This window comes from Branchiostoma belcheri, unplaced genomic scaffold (assembly GCF_001625305.1).
Source record: "Branchiostoma belcheri isolate BF01 breed outbred unplaced genomic scaffold, Haploidv18h27 scaffold21, whole genome shotgun sequence".
NCBI classification, from domain to species: domain Eukaryota; kingdom Metazoa; phylum Chordata; class Leptocardii; order Amphioxiformes; family Branchiostomatidae; genus Branchiostoma; species Branchiostoma belcheri.
The window spans coordinates 2,482,759-2,500,959 of record NW_017803602.1 but is presented as its reverse complement, the minus strand read 5'-3'; the positions used below and the strand labels follow the sequence as shown (position 1 = coordinate 2,500,959).

Below are 18,201 nucleotides of genomic sequence, written 5' to 3'. Positions count from 1 at the left end.
GTTGTTTTGCTAAATTTTACCACCGAACGTCTGATATTGTCTGTATTTTATATGAATATCTTGAGTGGGTGGCTCTTCTGTGCCCATTCTTACCGGGAAGCAAATTACTGCATCCACCTTTTCAACCCCAACGCCTCATTTTTCTTCAATCGAGATCGATAACCCATTGAAGTGAAAACATCTGACACCGAGGGAAAATTATAACTTTTCACTGCCAACCTCCTGGAGCAAAATCCCAGATGTGCAATTACTCGGCTTGACGTACCGAGCCTGGGCTCCTTTCCATATATGGGCAAAACTGGCGGGGTAAATTGGTTTTTACAAGCCTATCCTGCATTCACAACCGACGCTCTGCGCTCGTATATTGGGAACTGGTGCAATTTTCGGCGAGACCTTTGACTGCAGTTTTGTAATGTTCAGTTCCAATCTAGGCTACTTGGAGTGCTGGCGAAGCACCATTTTTAACGGGCCGTTAGTTGCGATAGATTTATGGCCTACGGGCTATTTTATTGACAATTCCGAAATATCAGAAGCGGATGAATGCGTCCCAAGCAATAATGTCGTTATGAATCAATCCTGCCTCACAACTTTCGGCCCAATCTAGTCCCGGATATTGACAACAGCTAAGCAAAAAGTCAATACATTTTAACGACACTCAATTAAAGAGTAGGAACGCATTCTCATTGTAAATCAACTCATCTATTTTGATCAATAATGAAGTGAAATTGTGCCTCGCTGTGCACTCTTTACTGAAGTTGGAAACAGCAGTTTTTGCAGTCGAGTTGATATAACGTTGCTACAACCGGAGCTAATTCTAATTCTGCAGGGTCTGTTTTTAATATCACTTGGGAGCTGTAGTTGTTGCCAGTTCAGAAGGTTACGCGGACCGAAATTCTTGGAATGCTCTTGTGGTCGTGGCACGGAAAAGGGCAGCATTTCTTAGCCAACTATGGCAACCTGTCTACCGACGGGGTAGTCTCTTTATCGGTGGAATCAGCCCCACTTCTTGCCGCTCTGATAAAACTACCTTATCTTCTAGTCTCATCAAGAAATGTCTAAATTGGGGTTCCGCATGGTGATAACTTCCGTGGAAGATAACATAATGAATATTTGTCTGCACTGAATTTCTTGGTCAGCGATTAGGCGGTATTTAGATCACACTTTACACAATTCACGACAAGTTTTAACTTCCCAGATTTTTCAACTTCATTTTCCTCTTTTTTTGTCTTCATCAACAAAAAGGGCTGTTTATGGGAGTTCTTTATTATTATGTAATTCAGATGTTTTTACAAGTGAAGAAAACTACGAAATGAAAACCAATTTCCCAAAGTAAGTATGTTAAAGTTACAGTGGCCTTTGTTAGAGGAAACTTTGTGTGAAGTTGGGCACGTTCCGGTATCGGATGTCGTGTTCACTATTGATCCAAGATGGTGGATACTAATGGGGAGGGGCGGAACCCACCTTCTTCAGCCTCTCAATCTCAGCTTCCAGCTCCGCACGCAACCCCGCCTCGTCCTGCCACCTGCCCAACAATAAAAGGAATCAATATTTAATCATACATAATGGGACGCAGCGTCGGCCGACCATTACATGAGCTACGCTTAATTGATCACCTTATACTTTATATAGATGGCCCCATATCGCTATGTTGTAGGGGGCCATTTGAAATAGCCCGGGGCGAGCATGGTGTTCCTCGGGTAGCCGGCCGGGCCAACGTTTGGGGTGTAACAGTCATTGCGAGTTTTACATTGATGTGATGAGGCACTTAGCTTATCTTCAAAGCTCAATCGTAACTACATTGTAATTTAATCATTAACTAAATACATACAAATACTCCACAAGTCAACAGAACGTCTATTTTATGTTATTTGAACATAAAATATAAAGAGTTCGCTGTAACAATCACTAATACTGATCAGAATCTGACGAAAAGTCTCAGCTGTATCACATCTTGTTCTACAAGACAAGTTGACAGCCGACATTTCGTGTTTGCCTACATGTACAATGTTTCTAATAACCCCCTGTTGACTGTCAACACTTCTGCCGTCCGGTATGTGGACGGGACCGGGGATATTTCAGCCCCGATCATCCATCAAGCTTCGCTTAGAGGACCCGGGGGCGTTCTGGGGCCTCAGTGAGAGGTAATAACATGTCTAATGCATGATGCATCTCGTTTACCGGTTGTTTTGTGATTTGTGAGGTAATCAGAATCTCCCCGCACAGCAGGTGCGGCACTGAGTGGATGTCCCACACCTCTTGACAACAGTCCAGATTCCAGAAGGGCCCGTGGGTTTTGCTAGCAGAGCCTCACTAATATGGACTTTTGTATCCACTTCACGTACATGCTAGCTCCATGCAGCCTTGAAATTACTCAGGAAGAAATTAATATCCGGCTGTTAAAATATGAATGGCCATGGCAATTTTATTTATTGATATCTTTCTGTCATATACTTCCATGTGCAGGATACGGTGTGCATTTAAAATGGCTGCTCTCAGATACGCATGGAGGCTCCAAAGTAGCGTCTAGACTAGACCTACGCCCACTCTCTGTTGGCAAACCTGCTCAGTTATTAGATTTTCTACCGGGTTGAACGACTACCAACAAAACCCCAAAGTTATTGACCGGCTTGCAAAAGTAATTTGTAAAGAAAGCCGAATGAGCTTTTCGCTATCACCCCTAATTTCTGCGTAATGACTTTGCACGGAAAAATTAACAGGTAGCCCTGAAAACAGGCTATCCCTTTCCATAGTGTGAACGTGCACCGCGTACAAACGAGATGGCTGCCATTGGCGACGGATGACGTCGACTGTTACAGTGAACTTTTACATTTCGATGTTATCTATGAATCCCAGAGCTCGTACTTGCGCACGGGGATTTGCGCCTCCATCCACAGTGGGCCATAAAAGGGCATTTCAAGACGAGTATCTTTCATCCTGATCGCCACTATAACATTTCTGCAGCCTTGTTGTCAAGGTGACGGATTATTACATACCGCCAAAACCCCTTTCTCAAGCCAGACTTGATCCTACCACTCCCACGAAATTGGTGAATGGTCCATGAAACTTCATTTGCGTCGTCTGAATTGTGATATTTCCAACAGAGAGAGCGGGTGGCTTGGGATATCGGATTTCTCATGCACACTGCCTCTGGCGCTACTGAACAATGCAGCTGCCTCCGTGTCAGTCTGTTTGGCCAAACAGGTTTTAAACTTTTTTTTTGCAAACATGGAACGTGATTTACACAAGACATTACACCCATAACGACCTGGCTGAGACGCATGCGTTTTCAATAAGGCTCCTTCGTGACAGGCCCTGGCTTGTAATAGTGTAGCCGCTCTTCAATTCAAATAAACAACGCGAAACTGGATAACCCTTAAAAGCTTACGCGAAAGCCATGCGGTTGCAAGTGGCTAGTGTATTCTACTGAGAAAGAAATTTGCAGTGCTGAGCACGTAGTATAAACACAACACAATATCCATGCATTTATCCGTATGGCTAGATGTGGCTGTTGCCCCAATTTCACATAGGAAATCGATGAAAAATTGCTTTCAATTACAATTTACTTATGTCCATAGGAAGCAAAAATTAAAAGCTACTTGGGTGATATATGCAGCTACATGGTGAAATAACACTTGATCGATTAGAAATTTGATTGACTAAAATGTACAGTCTAGAACATGGGGGTAAGGCCTGAAATAATTTCCGTTTGGTCAGAGGTCACCCACAACTATGGCGGGCATCGCAATTGCCGGGCAACATGACCGACCATGAGTTATTATTATCATCCCTGTGTTCCATAAAACTATTTTCTCGAAGATGTCCTCAACAGCGATATCTACTGTGTACCAATCACTTCCACAGACATAGAAAATCAGTAACAGTTTTGTGCGTTGGAATAGCAACGACAACGAACAGATCTCTATGGAGACGCTTGAAATAAGATATATTTCATTATTTTTAGAATGCTTTCGACGACGCGGCAGATTGCAATTACAGAATGTCCTTGTTCTCCTTTTAAAATACAATTTACGAAACTGTGCTCATTGATAAATTACAGACGGGGGAAATCCAACAATGGGTACATGGAGGTCGTCTCGTCTCAGACCTGCAGACGACACACGAGAAACAAATCTAATCTGACGGTATGTGACGACCCAGTTCGTCTCTCAACTTCTGTGCGGCGATGTTGCCAGGACAATGCGGCTCTTGTACTGACGCCCTACTTCAAGTACTTGTTTTAGATTTGGTACATGTGGCAATCTCAGACGTGCTTACACGCCCATTTGTCCATTGTCTGATAAAATGCTTGTTAATTTGGTGGGTTTTTAGTTGAACTAGTTGGTTGAGAGTCTTTTACATGTACTCGTCTTCATCACAGAAAATTTTCGACTTCGCAAATACAGCTATGCTTACGAGGGTCTGACCAAGATGGCAGGCAAGATATTTCGCTCGTACTGACAGTCAACCGTTGTTGTTGGTGCGTCGGAATCAAATATTTATTTGCTTCGATCTTTGAACTGAGACAAAGACGATTAGCAAATACTTAACACTGACACGCGAAGACATTTCTACATAGTCCTCATTGGTATGTTAGTCTGCACCTAGTTAAACACTCAGGCACCAAGGACAGGCGTCTTCAATTTCTGCTTGCACACCTTGTGTCCTAAGCTGTAGACTAAACAAAATCGCAGCTTAATGTGTGGCGCACTTGAGATTTATCTTTTTTTCACACAAGAAGTAAGTGAGAACGGTTCTCGTAAACACAGGGATTCAAGAAGCGACAATTTAACTATCTTCAGTTGTAGTGAAAAGCGACAAATTTTGACAGCAACTTTATCATCCCCATAGTAGCTATAGACTGCAACCCTAATGCTGCACATCAGATACCCACCAGGAAATGTAAACTGTCAGTCATGCTTTGATACGAACCAAACAGCTAGATCTAGCCACTTTATCTCCCTCTGCCAATTCTTTGTCGGTAACAATTTCTCCGGGGACCGGCAATGACGGCGTCTGTCAAGGACTTACCAAAAGAGAGGAGTCGAGATTCAAATTCTAGATTTATGGGCAGGATGTACAAAATGAAAGCCATAGCATCGACGGAATCCGCCTTTGTCGCCTCCCTTTTCCCGAGGAAGACTTTTAAATTAAGGATGCGGTGACGAGGACTGGATACTACTACGTCAATCAAACGCACTGATGTTGTTGGGAAGCACGTCCATCAGTGCACAGGAAATTCACTATGCGGGTTGCTAGTTCTGCAGTCACAAGCTATATAAGCACGGGAATGTTTGCAGATCCGGTCCACTAGTAATACTAAGAGGCATATCTCACAAACAGGGGTAGTACTAGTTTAGTGTTTAGTCTGAATTGTAGGCTCGTCACACCGTCTGACACAGCGTTACCACATCATCCGCCCATTTAGATAACGACAGGGCATGTTTTTCTCTCACCCTTGTCTGTATGAGTTGATATTTAATATTTTTAGAAGCCATAAAAACAAGTCAAACAACAAAGACATATCCATCCCCCTCTGTGTGTTCATTAGTTCTATAATCAATCCAGACTCTTCAAATATGGCGGAGAATCTGCTTTACATCAAAGTTGACGGACAGAAGGCTAAAGATAAACGGGGTTGAAGTCTAATGCTTGGCAGACCGTGTAGGTACTAGGTCAGACAAAGGTGACATTGCCTGTAGGGTACCCCGCTGTGGCTGGTTGTCTTTCAACCCCCAGTGACCTTCAGTTCAACGCGTCCCTCTTATGGCGGAAATCTCGTCCAAACTAAATCGGCGTTATGCTAAACAAAACGATGTCGTGGGGTCAATTGGTGGGGCCCTTGTCTGGTTCTTGTACTCTGTCAAAAAAGTTGCAAGAATCCAGTGTATCAGAACTATAATATCTAGGGAGAGGAGTTCTTTTATCACATTTTACGTCACTAAATCAGTAAATGGCGGTTCGAAAGGTCAAAGTGGTACTTGAATCAATCGATTGTTTGTTTCATTCGCCCGTCTGAAAACTGTCTGGAGTGCTTTTCCTCAGACAGAGTGCGCCGTATTTGGACTCCCGATCTTTATTCTCCTCATTAGTGTAGGTCCGTGTTCGGCGCAGATTCCCGCTCCTGTGACAGTGTGAATGTCATATCGTGCATGGAACCCTTGTGTGAAAGGGTTGTGTAATGCAGCTTACCTAATTAATCTGTACCTCCTACCTACTTCACCTCTAGGCTTAAATTTCACGTGGCTATCTTCAGAGAGTTTACTGACCGAAATAAACTGCATTTAGACTTGGAATCGTCTTTTTCTTTGCACATGAGAAAAAAATATAATATGCACTCACACTCAGTCCATGAGCCTACGGCGTATGATAAAAGTGTTACCATCTTATGTGCTAAATGTTGTAGCCATCAAAAGACTGCGAAGAGAAGCGACACTAGAGTCGGGCCAGACACTTGTATCCGCTGCACCTGTTTTCACCGTTAGCCGTTAGACAAATCTAATCTCATTTCCTGTGATGGCAAAATTTAGCATCATTTCTGCTTAAAGAAAGCACCCCGCCCTAGCTCCTGGCCTCTGAACATCTGCACTCGTGATGATTGATGGACGGATTGCTCTCTGCGAATTCGATAACCTTGGTATAAAAAAATTGCAACCGGGAACCGTTTTGGTAGCGATGTGATTGGGAAAGCATGGGGCCACAGGTCTCACGAGGGTCCTCTCATTAACAGTCTTATGTCGCAGGTCAAATGTCACATCTGTAGAATTAATGATCAAAGTGGCCAGACCCAATAGAGCTCCTATTACGGACAGTACAGGTTTACATTGGGGGAGGGACTATTTGCGTTTTTACAATTTTTCGACAGCTTTTTTTTTGGCAACGTTCCTTGTGTTCAGAAATAGATGACGCCTTGACATTATCTATTTTTTTTCAGTGCATGTACATATTTTTTTCCGGGGGTTAACATAAAGCGAATTACCATAATTTTCGACAGGATCCATTGCTGCTGGTAATTTCATGCGAAGTGCCTGTCATCGTTTGCATAGTGCAAATTAATGATCATGTAATTCTGATTTTAGTATTAAAGAACAAGTTTTTATGTGCCCTTCGATCCGATCGATCGAAAGGGTCAATGGCCTTTTGACAGGTGCGTCTCTTGCCTTGGCAAATATTTACCAACAAAACATATTTTGTAGATTTACCAACAAAACATATTTCGTATTTTCTTCTTAATTTCTACCGGTTGTCAAACATACTGGGCTAAAAATGTTAGACAAGAATTCAGGAATTCAGCCTTGTGAAAACATTTGAAGTGGCGGAAATCGGTCGAGGTCCCGTTAGAATTATGTATTTAGGTCAATCCAACAAGCCGGACATTGGACTATAGAGCACGTGTAGCCTTGTTGTTCAGTGAAGAGTAAACAAAAAACATGAACCATTCCGGACTAAAAAAAAAGTTCGAAGAGTTCGAAAGTCATGTTTTTGTCACGATATATTCGAACCGATTCTTAACTGACAATTAATTTCTTTCGTCGTGCTAATGTCGAATGGTATTGAACAAATACAGAGAAGAAAAGGGAGACGGGAGGTCAGTGACCCCGATAGGTGTTTTCGCCTAAGCAAGTAGGGCGTACATATCGACATAAATCGTAAGATCTAGGTCACGGTGTGCGAAGGACCACAACCGCGTTTGGTAATCGAATCCCTTTAGTCGAACACGAGATTTCAGGGGATTAAAAGTTGGGGGGGGGGGTTCTTGCGTTCGTAAGCTGGAACCATCCCCTTTACCTTTACAAAATGCTCTCCCTCCGGTGATTTGAAAAAATGAAGAACTGAAGCCAATTTAGAAAGGATCCTCCCACGTTTCAGGTATCAAGGGGTGACCTTGTTGCTTTATCGGCGCTTCATGATCACGGCGTGTGGCATATTAGTTTCACGGGGAAACAGCAAGATGCCAAAATGTAGAAGAAATGGGATCAGTGGTCTCATCAGAGTGTGTTATGCTGAAGCGTAACAGCTGACTTTTCTACATGGTTATCTCCTGAAAGCCTATTTAGGACCCTGCAAGGCGCACAGCAACCTGAAGCAGAAGCTTTAGGATCCAATTAAGAACGCAGTACAGTAATCGGGTCACGGGAGCATTTGTAGGGCATTATCAGCATAATTCAACTTATGATGAATTATCACCATGTATGAAGGCATCAAAACGCGTTAGAATTCATTAGCCCTTTGCCAGAAGGAGAATTCGGTCATCGTTTGCGCATAATGATGTGGAAGGGACGCCCTGGAAATTTCTCGATAGTAGATGGTTATAGACATATGCATAGTCCTGATTTGATCGCACTGCAGGATGATTACCATCGATGTAGTCATCGGACAGAAATAGGTGCGTCTGCGGGGCACTGTGGGAGCCAGGGGGCACGGTCAAGGGCAGGCGGTACGTGACTGCTGAGGCTGACACACCCTTTCTCTCTGCCGGTTTACCCGGGAAAATCACTGCACAGGAGCAAGGCGTGGCAAGAAAAAAAACGTTATGCCAAGATGTCTACGGGGAATCGAGCCAAATATGGGATTTTTATTGCGCTCTTTTGTCTAAAGACGTGATATGAATACATGCAGAACACTTGGGAATAGTCGCATGGCGCGAGAGGTCTAGATCAAGGGTGTGGCACTGTAGAGGGCTGAAAATTTCCCCACGAAAAAAGACCACAAGGGAGCTGACAAAACCTGCACAAATCTGACCACATGACACGAGACATGGCGCGAGAACGTTCAAATATTTTCCTGCTTTCAATAGGCCATTACACATTACCGATTCCTTCTTTATGAAGATTGCAGGAAATAGCAATGAAATATAAATGAAGTCAGACGTCATTTTTCTCAAAGCGCATCCAGATTTCAGCGCTAATACTTTTTGAGTGGACAGACCCAATGAACTTGAGGGGATAACCATCTATTATTCAAAGCAATCGATACTGCAGGGGAGTGATTTCTGCAGTCTTACATGGGCTGATTATTTTTGCACGCCATTCTCTGCATATGTATCTGCCCTGGTGCTTAGAAGCCATATGAAACCCGTTTTGCATATCGAATCGATGGGCCCTGCATACCGTTGCGCTGACACCGCCGGTTCCACCGTATCATTGCGGTTTCCTTCTGTCAATATTTTACTAAAAAGCACTGCATTGCACCACGGCAACCGTCTTATGGTCCATGGGTTTGAAACAGAAAGGTAGACGTAGATGTCTTAAACTCTGAATAGCGATTCGAGACCTTTCCAAGCTAGCTGTAGAGAATAACTGGACACGAGACGCCATGCCGTGGGCGTATCGTCTGATTTCTCCATACCGGCCCCGCCCACTTTGGCACTTTCAGCGAGCCTCTTTGACCTTTTCCCTTCTAAAGGTAGACTTGTTGACGTTTTATTACGGACCCAGCCATGTCTGGACACCTTGTTTGTTTAGTAACAGGTGTAACGGGGTCACAGCAGTGCCCCCTAACAAAGGAACATTACATGGTGTCGGTGCGTCAACAACAGCTCGGGCATGGCTACGCCCCCACTGGATTTGTTCCCTCGCATCATGTATGTAGGACATGCATATCTTGACAGGCGAGTTGCCAACGAACAACAAACAACATCCCTTAATGAAGATTCCTTTCCGTCTAAACTGTACATTTCTTCAAGAATGTAGTTTACAGTGTACAGTGAGCCGCTTCTGTCTATGACAAGAATCTCGAAAATTAACCCCCCTGAGGAACTCGGACAGATGTATGGAGAAGGGGGCGGGACTCGTGCATCGGGCAAATTATGGCACCACTGATTCTGTCTGAATTTCTTAAAATGCCAAGAATGAGTTACGTACGTTAGACCTGCACCAAAAGACCTTGCTTAGGGTAAGCAGTGTTAGATTTAAAGGATGTTCAGATTGCCTGACAGCAAAGGCGGTCAACTCAAGTCACAAAGCACCTTGGACTGGATGATGTAAGAAATATTCATGCACCTGTTATATATACATGGAGAGTACATTTTCGTCAGCCAACAAAACGACCAATGAAACAATGACACATTCAACAACTGACATTGCTTATGAAAAATCTACTCCATGCTGTGGGGATCACATAGCCGGCAAGTGTCGTTTTTCACAAACAAAAACACTCGGCCTTGAAGGGCGCTACGCAGTAGTATTTGCTCCTGACATGTTTTTATCTAACACATGGAAAAACACTGTTCAAAGTCGCCATGTATATGCAACAGCACTGCAGACAATCTCATTTCATAAGCTGGTAATATGCAACTATCTAAACGTATATACATTCAGTGTATCTGCTGAATCGCCCCCATATGCGTCCCCCTCCCAAAGGCAAGCAGGGACATTTAGGGGCGTATCATTTTTTAAAGGGGGCGGTCAGACAGAGGGCATAGAGACTAACATGACTGAATGATCAATGATAGAACTGATTCTGGAGCGAATTATACATGTTTATCAAATCAGATTAAACAGCAATAAACACACTCAACATGGTAGCAAATTTGCAGGACCATCCAGTAAGAGGGGGCAAAATACTAGCGAGTAAACACTTAAGGTCTCTCGGAGCATACTTAGCTTGGGTAAAGGGCATAGAAATAACATGAAGAAAACAAGACTTACTTTCCCTTGTACTCTTCTGCCTGTTCCTGCCAGTTGTTCCTCTCGATTTCCAGCTGGGCCTTGTCGTTGGAAAGCTCATCCACCAGCGCTCGGAGATCCCGGAGCTCCTTCTCGTACAGATCCTTGATGTTGGGGGCCTCCCTGGATTCCTGGATCTTAATCTGTGCCTCCAGCTTGGAGTTGCGTTCCTGGAGGTAGCGCACCTTGTCGATGTAGGAGGCGAAACGGTCGTTCAGGTGTGACAGCTCTTGCTTCTCGTGGGCGCGGGTCATGCGAGCGTCGGAGAGGGTCTGTAGCGCACCGGCCGGCCCTCCCACTGAAGCCATCACCCCTGCAGCCATGACGGCGTTGACGCGGCCGCCACCGCCGGCTGAGTAAGAAGAGCCCACGCTACGGCGTGATGTTATACCGCCGGTGCGAATACGGCCGCCGCCACCGCTCAGCCTGGAGGAGCTGAATGTAGCTCTGCCGCCGCCGCCACCGGCACCGCCGCCGGACGAGGACGTGATGATGGTGCGGGTCACCTTCTTGGTAGTAGTGCTCATGTTGAGACTGTTGTTTGCTGTACGCTTGCTTCCAACGGAAACTCTTCTTTCAGCCGGCTACTGAGGGGAGGATGGAAGCCAGGGGATGCGACTGTGGACGCACTCCTGCTCTGTGCAGCGATCTGTCTGGTCTGAAAACGGTGTCGTTATCAGCGGCTGCTCTCTCGCGCCTGCCCGGTACCGTTACGTTCGACCGTGCAGCTGAGGCCTGGAACTCAAGGCACGCTGTTAAAGTTCATCCGTGTGCCCACTCCCTGTCAATCATTCCGCACGGCAAGGCACGTCATTGGTGGAACGGGACGCGTTGGGTAATGTATATGGGACACCAGACGTCCCATTCGTGACTCGGCCGTTATCGTAAGGGCACTGCCAAGTATCACATACTCTTGCAATTTCTCATCAAACTAAACCAATCTAGCTATATTCACTTGGGACTTCAGGGAGAGGCCTTACGACGCAAAGACCAGTAGCATTTGCCGAAGCCTATGCGAAGGGGGCGGGGTCTAACTAAGATCCGCCCATTTGGTTATGCTAAGAACGCTACCTTTATTCATGATATTGATTATCGCTGGGAAAACCTTTTATGTCAGTTTTTCAGACTTATGAGAACTGCATACAAAGGCAAGTTCAGCTTCGGCAAGCTTGGGCGGATGTATTAGTCATCAAAAGGCGTTCCAACTCCCTTTCTACATATTCTGTACATGAAATACTTGTGCTATATGAAGCTTTATGGCGAACTTATTTCACATGGTCACCCACGTTCTAAGGCAACTCTTCCAAATGACTACCTCATCAGTAATGTGAACTTCTGTACTTATCGACAATATCAGCATTTAGCCATCCCAGGAATTTTTGCTGCCCTGTACACTCCCCACAACCCTCTCACCCGAGCCAAGATTCCTCCCTAATGTACCAGTCATTCCCAGCGTGTAGATGTTATATCTGAACGTGGCTGGGTTGCAAAATGGCGGGGTTTTCCTCCACATGTATGTGTTAAATATACGGAGCTCGTTTGAAGATTCGCTTGTCTCTGCCCCTGCTTGAAGAGGACTCGGGAGAATGAAGGAGCAACCCCGTACCCTCCTTCGGTCATCCGTGCTAGAGGGTCCCGTCTTCTCGTGGGAATAGGTCCTGAGGCGGTAGTGTAACGACGGGAGGCCAGGGTGGGCGATCCCAAGAATTCCATCAAGCATATACTCTCAACATTGTGTTGTGACTACACGGTAGCGATAAAATTTCATCAGCATATGGCAAGCATTTATTTTTGCTGTAATGTGTTTTTCCGCTACATATTCATTTCTAGACTACTGTCGAAAACAGGTCTTGCAAGCCTATACTGTGCTTTGAGAATATCATAAGGTGCCATATAATTGAAGCCAACATGCCATAGTTCAAGACACAGCTTATACATTGCAACATCCCCGCCCATTGCACCTGTCTGCGCTCTCACGCTACGTTGATTAGTAACTGTGATATTATATCACCACAGAAAGTATGTCTCCGCCTCCTTATTGTATGTAAACGTCACGTATCTGAGGCTGGTGCGGCAAAGATGACCGGTCGAGAATGAAAAACACATCCAAAATGTCGTCTGCCGTAGACGCTACATTGTTACCATGGTTACCGTTCCCGTCTGCTACACCTGTCAGCTTCACATCGTATCCACCTCGCTGGTATAATTGAAGTTGATGATCACAGCTATTAGTTTGCGAAGGCTGCCATTCTTAGTACTGAAACATTCAGTCATTATTCCGACATACCATATTTCGTTTATCTTACGTGTACTAAAATAGGGCGACAAGTCATCGGGAGTGGGGGTTGTTCCCGCCATAAGTGGGCCCCAAATGTTGGCGACTTGCCCGCAGTGATGTCAAACTTCCGTAGATCATTCCAGGAACTTGACCCCATGGCAAAGGTAGGGCTATGAACACCCCCCCCCCCATACATGACAACTGCGTGTTACAGTCAGACCACAAAAATGGTAGAGGCCATAACTGAAGATTTAGATCAAGGGTATATAAAAAGTGTGGCAGTACACGTAGGCAACTTCCAGAGGATTGAAACATGTCAGATGAAAATCCAGAATAAAGTTATCATTGCAGGGAGAGCCTTACGGGGGGTGGGGTGAAAAAAATTCATTGCCTGTATCGCACCTGCTATGTTCGTACCTGAGATTTAAAATGTAATTTTTATCTCCACTGATTATGTAACAGTTACACGTTCATGTCTGATTACACTATCCTTCCACTTGGGCGTTTTCTCCTTTCTCGACAGAAAGTTCCCCCAGCCACGACTGTTCAAAACCCAATTTTCAGCATGGCCCCTGCGAGGTTTTGATCGATCTGAAGCTTGACCCAAAGTATTGACCACGTAGAGATGATGGCCTTCTTGTATGACCGTGCAGTATGTCGTTGCCAGCTACATTTTGTAGTCTGGGTGTGAGTATGATCATCCCATGAGCCCAATTTCAGGCCAGGTTCACCCCTGAGATGTCCAATATAAGAGCCAATGAGATTGAATCGGGTGATCCGATGACATTTCTGCTGCACCACGCGGTAATGACGTTCGCATGTATCATCCGAGCTCATACTGCAACCTGCTTATTGATGTGTTCGTCGACACCCCTCGCCTAACCTGGAATCCAGACTATTGTTAGGGCCCACGCAGGCTCTTGGGCGCTAGAAATTGGTCTCATCCCAGCTCAGCTTAAATTGAATTCAGGCAGGAAATCAGCGGGGTTGGTTCTGTTAGCTATACTAGCTTACAGACAGTAGGAAACCCAGCCTGTAGCTCTGACAGACCCCCCCCCCCACCGTCCGACGTGCGTGATATTCTATCAGTCTGTTGCCCCCTTCTAGTTCCGCCCACCACCTTCCGTTATCATCGAGATAATAAGTGCTTTGACCTTTACACTTGCTGTGGACATGAAGTATCAACAAACATTGTAAACATGTATGCGTTGAGTCACTTCCTGCGCCTACATACATTTCTGCTGCTGATTCGTGTTGTAAGGTATTCCTGCCGTTGAGAAAGTTTTCACAGGATCTGTGGAAGGATGTCCACCGGCGTGACCCTTTACGGCAGTGCTTTTCATGATCGATCTGTCCTCCCCTCGCCGGGAGCGAAATATTGGCCACTGAGGTAGTTCCCCGAACGACGTTGACATTGAAAAACGATTTCAGCACGTGTTGTCCCAAATGCTGCATTCAGTGCCAAAAATAGAGACAATCAGGGGCGATGCAATAACTGATTAACATTCCACGTTCACGCTCTCCAATATCACCTAATCCGGGCACGCCCGTAATATATATATTTTATTACCATGGCCACTGATCTACAAACACATAAAGCCCACTGTCATTCTTTTATAATTCCATACATGTCTAGCCTTTCTCCACTCGCGCGGGAAATTTTACCCACAGTAACAGCAATTCTTACTTGCCTTAGTTCATGAATATTATGCTGTGATTTGTTGACAATTTTTTTTTACATTCGACCTCACTGACTTCCGAAATTTTATATCTAACTGAGGCTGAGATGACGTTCTCCTGGGTGCTGTCTGTACTTGTACCCTCATATTTTGTCTCTAGGGGTTAGACATCTGAAAAAAGATTTATGATTTTGAATGACGGGAGTCGCGAAAAGGGTGGGTGTAGAACTAGAACAGTGGAAAAAATAACAAACTCGCCGTCATGACCAAAATGATGACTGTCTCTTTACATGCTTCGGTTTATTTAGTTCCTGTTCCTCCTATCATCCATGCTTATACAAGCCTCGGTGATGACAGCCTTCGCGAAGAGAATGGCGGGAATCTCTTCAGTTCAAGATTGATGTCTCATCCTTGGTGGTATTGGTCACCAGTCTCTCCAGGGCAGTGGCGGCGGACCAAGTTTACCCCGGTGATATGATTTTGCCCGACTGAATTCAAGTTAAATTGCTAAAGAGCGTTCCATCTTGGCTGAGGCAAAATTTCCTTGGAGGTATGTTAGACTCCACTGACTGTGGTTAGACTCGGTGTCGAAGAGCTCTCCTGCGCATAGACTGGATCCCAGTTGATACTTCGGTCCCTGGGTCTGGAGGTCGACCTTGCCCTACTACTGATTTACACAATCAATTGGCTTTGGTATTTCTTTCTTGCTTCCGACAGCCTTGTACGTCTAACTCAATTTTTATCGCTAAGTTGGTCTGGGCCTCTTGGCACGGACGATCCCACGAGAATTATGATCTTTTTCAAGCGTCTTTTTAGTCACTCTGGCTTTTCATTAGGAACGCTTGCGTCAACCGGGACGAGCCAGTTTTGTCTGGATAGTATATCAATAATAGATTGCCAGAACCGTTGCCTAGAATGTCAATAAAAACACGAATGAAGGAATACCTGTGGGTGGAGCAAGTTTAATATAATTGCCGGAGCTCGAGTATTATCCACCGCCAACTCGATCTCTCCTGTCGCTAGCTACCACAGAAAAGTTCGTACAGGACCTTTGACCTGACGCTAACCCGATGCTCTGTCAGCGTGCTTGAAAAATAGCCCCGCCCATTTCAACGAGTGCCAAATGTTACACTGACGGTCCGCCAGTCATGTCAATGAAAACCATGTGGTGGGTGGGCAATCAGGGAGTCTCAGACTGAGCCTAGTCTCACAGGGGTAAGGTCCAGTGGTCCCATCAAATTCCTTTACCAAAGCAAAGGCCGGGGCCTCTGAAGGAAGGGGGCGGGCCCCACGCTGAGGTGGCATGCACCGAGAGAGACGACCTCGCCCACATCGCGGCTTGTCGTAAAATACCGAGAGGGTGAGTCAGGTGCGGTTGCCATGGTGACAGAGCAAACATCCTCAGTCGTGCTATACCGTCTCGGAGAGGGTGTGCTTACAATGTTTTATGAGGCATTTTACAACATTTGACCTTGGAGAAATTCTAGCCCGGTGTTTACTGCAGCGTCGCTTATAGGCAATTTATATTCGGTCTGTTGCTAAGCCATGTTGACCTCGATGACATTCTGTACACACAACTTGCGGTGTATCCTCAGAAGCCTTGACTGTAGCCTGTCGCCTTACCTCACTGGTCAAAGAGATGTGGCTATTTCGCTCCATGGATGTAGATATTCCCGATTGCACTTCAGGTTAGCCTGGTGCCCAAACCTATTTCAACTGCCATGTCTCTTTCAAACCTATCTTAGTTGCCGCGATCTTTTGTTAGACTCGACACTAGGCTAATTTCAGCCATGAGTTTGATAAGTTTCTTCCCATTCAAACCAGTCTGAATACTACATACATACATGCATACATGCATATGTACATACATTTTTTTCATCGGAAAATACGTCAGGGCACAGATTAACTCACTATATAGATATATCAATACACCTCCACGCTGACTATTCGATTTGACAAATATCAAACACGACAAATGACATGTCCCTGAGTTCTGTCTAAAATAAATTCCAGCAGATTTTCTTTCACATGACCTTTGTTACCCTGGCAGCCGTAATCTCTCAACAGGCGGCAAATTAATGGTTAATCACCCTGACCTTGGGCAGTGACCGTGAGTTTAAAACTCTGGGAGAAGATAACCGGCGCTACCGACTGTTCTGTAGTCAGGCCGTGTCAGTGTCAATGTCTTACCCCTACTGTGGTGACATACACCCCCCCTCCCATACTTGATAGAATCAATGACATATAGCATGAAATCCACCTTTAATATGAATAATATTTTTCGTACACAAAGGTTGATTTATAACAGCATCAGTACTATAGATTTTGAAGTCATCAGTACATAATACCCACTTTCAACTGAGGCGGCGACCAATAAGCCACGGATCATGTTCAAGTCATAAAACCATAGGCCATACAAATATGAATTTTTGCTCGCTCCGTCCAGTGATCACAAGTACAAGGTATTGTCCTCAATAGCAGATTCCTAGCCTGCGAGTAGACATTGCCGTTTCATCCTGATTTATTGTTTTCTGACAACTGTATGTGGAAGGCTATAAATATAAGCCGTGGCTGCAGTCATCTGAACGATAGCAACCGGAAAGCATTCGGCATGTTATCATTTCAAAAAATGAGTGTCAATACCCGAATGTAAACCTTGAATATAAACGTTTGGCTCCGGGGAGCAGGCTGACATATCGCCGCGCTGTTGGGTTCCCATGTTCTAACAAGGTGACATCATTCAACAATACATCCCGGCGGATGTTTCCCGCTGAGACTGAAAGGTCATTGCCAAGTACATCCGTTACATTCAATGTCGTCTCTTCCTCTGCAGTGTTCTCACTCATCGCCCCGAGGATCCACAGAAATGGCGGGAAAATGTGTCGGCTTGATTTGAATTTTGCTTCAGGCTCTGCAGTAAAGTCCAGTAATAATCACGTGTCTGTCTGCAGCTACCTGGCGTACGTTTGTGGTAATTCTATTCTGTTTTAGTATTATTTTACAACCGTACCGTTCAAGTGACGACAAAATGTGATTGTATCAACTCCCGAAGCTCTCAGTGCTAGTATTCTAAACAACTATTCAGTGGTCTTATCTTTGTGCAACCAACGTATTGGTCCGATATGAAACATCATCGCCTTCTAAAATGGCGTCCTTGTCACTTATAGTTAGCGGTTTTACGATAAACGAATGTAGTACTAGTGTTACATTCATTCATCACAGTAGATAGGTGACATAGGTTACTGGTATCTGGAGGTCTTGATATATGATCATCGTTTTATCATATGTCACAGGATCGCTCGTCGTCAGGTGAGTGCCCTTGTCAAAAGATATAAGTGTTAACACGTTTAACACATATACCTTGGCGGCACACAAACTTGTCAACCTGTTTGATTGAACCAAAAATCAAATGTCCAATTTTGCATTATGTTTGTTCAGGGATTTTGAGAGTTTGCATGGTCGTCGCGATCGCCATTTTGTGAACAGTTGACAGGCAAGTCAGGCAACCCTCCTGTGAATCCAGGTAGCCTCTGAACCACTTTCTCTATTGTTGCCATGGAAATGGGCGTTGTAAATTCCA

The 18,201-nt window shown here is 44.9% G+C and overlaps 1 protein-coding gene across 6 annotated transcripts in view; it reads right to left on the bottom strand.

Moving 5' to 3' along the window:
• Positions 1 to 11,421, bottom strand: part of LOC109469780 (non-neuronal cytoplasmic intermediate filament protein) — a 42,273-nt gene extending 30,852 nt beyond the window's left edge. For 5 of the 6 annotated variants that reach the window (XM_019768422.1, XM_019768421.1, XM_019768423.1 and 2 more), the window contains exons 1-2: positions 10,647 to 11,421; positions 1,462 to 1,522 (exon numbers count right to left, since the gene is read on the bottom strand). In XM_019768422.1, coding sequence (XP_019623981.1) covers positions 1,462 to 1,522; positions 10,647 to 11,191 — 606 coding nt within the window. In that variant the 5' untranslated portion in view covers positions 11,192 to 11,421. The remainder of the gene's footprint in view (positions 1 to 1,461; positions 1,523 to 10,646) is intronic. The other variant, XM_019768427.1, reaches the window with a different exon arrangement.
• Positions 11,422 to 18,201: the final 6,780 nt, after the last annotated feature.